At 37.5% G+C, this 3,484-nt stretch overlaps 1 protein-coding gene across 1 annotated transcript; it reads left to right on the top strand.

Moving 5' to 3' along the window:
• Positions 1–2,560: 2,560 nt before the first annotated feature.
• Positions 2,561–3,277, top strand: LOC110112017 (proline-rich receptor-like protein kinase PERK2). The gene has a single exon (XM_020844090.2). It carries the CDS (start codon positions 2,561–2,563, stop codon positions 3,173–3,175), a length of 615 nt encoding a protein of 204 aa, XP_020699749.1. The 3' UTR covers positions 3,176–3,277.
• Positions 3,278–3,484: the final 207 nt, after the last annotated feature.

Below are 3,484 nucleotides of genomic sequence, written 5' to 3'. Positions count from 1 at the left end.
AAAAGGTTGACGGATGGTAAGGACAAAAATGATGCCAAACCATGCAAATATTTTGTCGGTATTTTTCCGGAACACCCACCGGAAAATCTTTATGGAGAAAAAAATACGATGGAAAAAGTTTCCGACGCGTAATTTACCGTCACATGAATTTACGTCTGAAGTCCGCCGGAAACCTATATTTTTTGGCGCATTTTGGTCTTTACTAGCGGATTAAGGCCTCCGGTAAAAGCTGGTTTTCCTGTAGTGAAAATGCAAACATTTATAATATTTATTGATACATCATTAAAAAAATCGCTTGATCGAACATGAATCTCGATCTTAGCAAACTTATAGTCGAACAAAAAGTCTTGATGAGATGACCCAAATGACACAAAAATGATTCAATTTAAGCCTGAATAAGCCCGTAATTGGAAAACTTCATCATATACATTAATTGGATGACCAAATGATTTCCATATTTGGCATGCTTATAGTTGAATCGAGCGGATCGATGAGACTCTTGATTCCTAAGTATTAAAGCAAATAAATTCTAAATGAATGATTTATGATCAAAGGATAGATGACCTATCTGATGGAGTGTTCTTGATCTTTTCCATGTTTATTTGCATGCCGCTCTCAAAATTTTATACATAACCCCCTCTCTACATTGAGAAGAAAGAGGACGATCTGAGACGACAGTTATGAACTTTGGCTTGAGATTTAAGAGAGTTCTGAGGCTTTAAGGATCATAGAGCACCATCCAAACACCACTGCAAGGCCATCGCCTAACTGTTGCATCGCCCTCCATTTTGAGATGATTATGATCCTCTTGAAATTTGTTGTTCGCTGACTACAATCCTTCAACCACCATCAATTAGTAACTATGGTCCTCAAACCATTATCGCCCATCAACCATAGTTCTCGGACCACTGTTTCTTGATTATGTTCCTCTTACCACCTTCCAACCTCTGTTGCTCCCTAATTGTTGTCCTCATACCACCTTCGATTATAGTCCTTAGATCTCCATTGACTGCCAACTACAATCATCTAACATTCATTGCCCACCAATTATGGTCTTTGAACCACCATCACCCAACTAAAGTTCTTAAACAATCATCATGCAACTACGATCTTCTGAACACCATTGCTCTACTATGGTCCCCCCAAACTTCATCCCCTATAGACTATGGTTCTCCATCCAACTTCGCCTAACTATGTTCCTTCAAACCTAGCTTTGTCGCCCACCAACTTAAATCCTCTAACCTAGGTCACCTACTGACTATGGTCATCCAACCTTCATCGTTCTATTATAGCCCTTCCGACATCCATTACCCACTGACTATGATTGTCCAACCTCCATCGTCTATCGACTATAGTTCTTCGACCTTGGCTGACTATGATCTTCAAATCATTGTCACCCAACTACAATCCTTTTGATCTCCAACACCCACCAATTATAGTCATTCAACCTTTCTTGCTTACCAACTATTTTTCTCTGACCTATAATCTTTTGGCCATTATCACTTAGCTACTCCAACGCCTATTGGTTTCATCATCTACCATCACTACTAATGCCAACACATCCATCACTCACATCGTCGACATCGACTATGACTCTCAACATCATTTATGCTAGATTCTCATCAAAGGGCTCTTCCAACTTTAACCATATAATATGTTATTTGCATTGTATCAATAGCTTCCCTCCAAGAAAAAGTATCATTTGTAATCAATAACAAATACCAGTGAAATCATTTTAACTAGGATTAACCTCATGATTTTTCCCTTTCTTAGATTTTCTACATAAAAAATGTGGTCTCTTATGATTCTTGCACTACTCTTTATTTGTGTGTGTGTGTGTGTATGTTTAATCATTTTATAAAATTAGGATGTTATACTCTCTATCTTTTTATTGTCGTAAATGTTTCACCACACACACACACACACACACACACACACACACACACATATATATATATATATATAAATGAGAAGGATGTTAAATAAACTAATATGTAATTTTACATATTACATGGGCTTGTATTAAAATTAAAAACCAAAAATAAAAATTAATTAAATTACAGTTCATTTTTTACATGTGAAAAAATGAGACATATAAAGAAATAGTTAGATAAATACGTGAATTTATTAACTAAGATATAATAATAACTAGGAATTACATACATAACATTCAGATCTTACTCATTTATAAAACTAATAATAAAAATAATTTTAACTTTGCAACGGATATATTCTTACTGGATCAAATAAATTTACAAATAAATTAAAAATCAATCATTTTCAATATCAAAGAACCTGCAAGTTGGGCATTGTCCTCAACCCAAAGGAATGCTCACACTGAAGCAACAAATGGATTGAAGCAATCCCTCAAACATAAAGCCTTAGCATAGCAGCTAAGTCACTACAAAATATTTAATTCCCTCTCGCGTCTACCACCTTAATTTACAAACTATAAATACATCTATAAATCTACAAAATCTTTCACACCTCCACCGCTCCTCTCTCATATTTCTTTCTATACATAGTTTCAACGTTCAGTTAGTTCAAAATCAGCAAAAGTATGGAAGTAGTTGGCAACTCTCATCTTTCCCCTCCACCATATCCTTATCTCTCCCCTCCACCATTTCCTTCCAAAGGCTCTCCACCTACCTCCAAACCTCCACCAAGCCACCATTTCTCCCCACGTCCTCCACAACAACCTTCGCCACCGCCGCCTCCACCGCCACGCAAGCTGAATCCACCACCACCACCACCGCTAACTCCAAAACTCGCACCGCCGCCTCCTCCACTCACTCCACAACCCACCCCACCACTGCCACCACAGCCTGCTCCACCAAGCCCTCCTCAGACTGTTATTATCATAGTGTTCGTTTCACTCGGGGGTCTCTTCTTCCTTGCTTTCCTAGCGACCGCGCTCTTCTGCTTGATGAAGAAGAAGAAAAAGAAGATGGTTAATGAGAAAGAGGCTGTTGATGTGGAGGACCACATTCATGTCCATGAGACTATAGTTCAAGGGCCTCATGGTGAACAGGTGATTAATTTATATGTGGACGAAGATATTAGGGCACAAGAAGTGAGTAAGAAGGATGAGCTTGTAGTCGCAGGCTCTCATATTCCCAGAATTGTGAAAGAGGGAGGGCCAGGCACTTCTTCTAGTGTCAATAAGAAGACCTAAAGAATTTAAATATTTGTCAATAAGAAAACTTCGTGTTATCAATCATTTGTTTGCAACATGACAGGATATTATAATAAGCAAACTTATCACTGTATTTTTTTTAGAAATACCTCATAGTAGTTTGGAGCTTCTCAACGTCCGTATATTATACAGAAAAATAATTGTTTTCTGATGAAAAACAGCTCGATTCAGTCATAAATCGTATTTTCTGACAAATTTACAACGAATTTATGCCCGCCGGAAAAAAACTCTTGTTGGAAGCTCCTTTCAACAAACGAAAAACTTTTAAACTATTCTAAGAAGTCATAA

The sequence above is a fragment of the Dendrobium catenatum genome, unplaced genomic scaffold (genome assembly GCF_001605985.2).
Source record: "Dendrobium catenatum unplaced genomic scaffold, ASM160598v2 fragScaff_scaffold_1038, whole genome shotgun sequence".
Taxonomy (NCBI): domain Eukaryota; kingdom Viridiplantae; phylum Streptophyta; class Magnoliopsida; order Asparagales; family Orchidaceae; genus Dendrobium; species Dendrobium catenatum.
The sequence above is the reverse complement of the archived record's forward strand: the minus strand, read 5'-3'. Positions and strand labels throughout refer to the sequence as shown.

Bases quoted from the DNA above. Each gene is read 5' to 3' on its own strand.
- LOC110112017 (XM_020844090.2), top strand. From the start codon at position 2,561: ATGGAAGTAGTTGGCAACTCTCATCTTTCCCCTCCACCATATCCTTAT.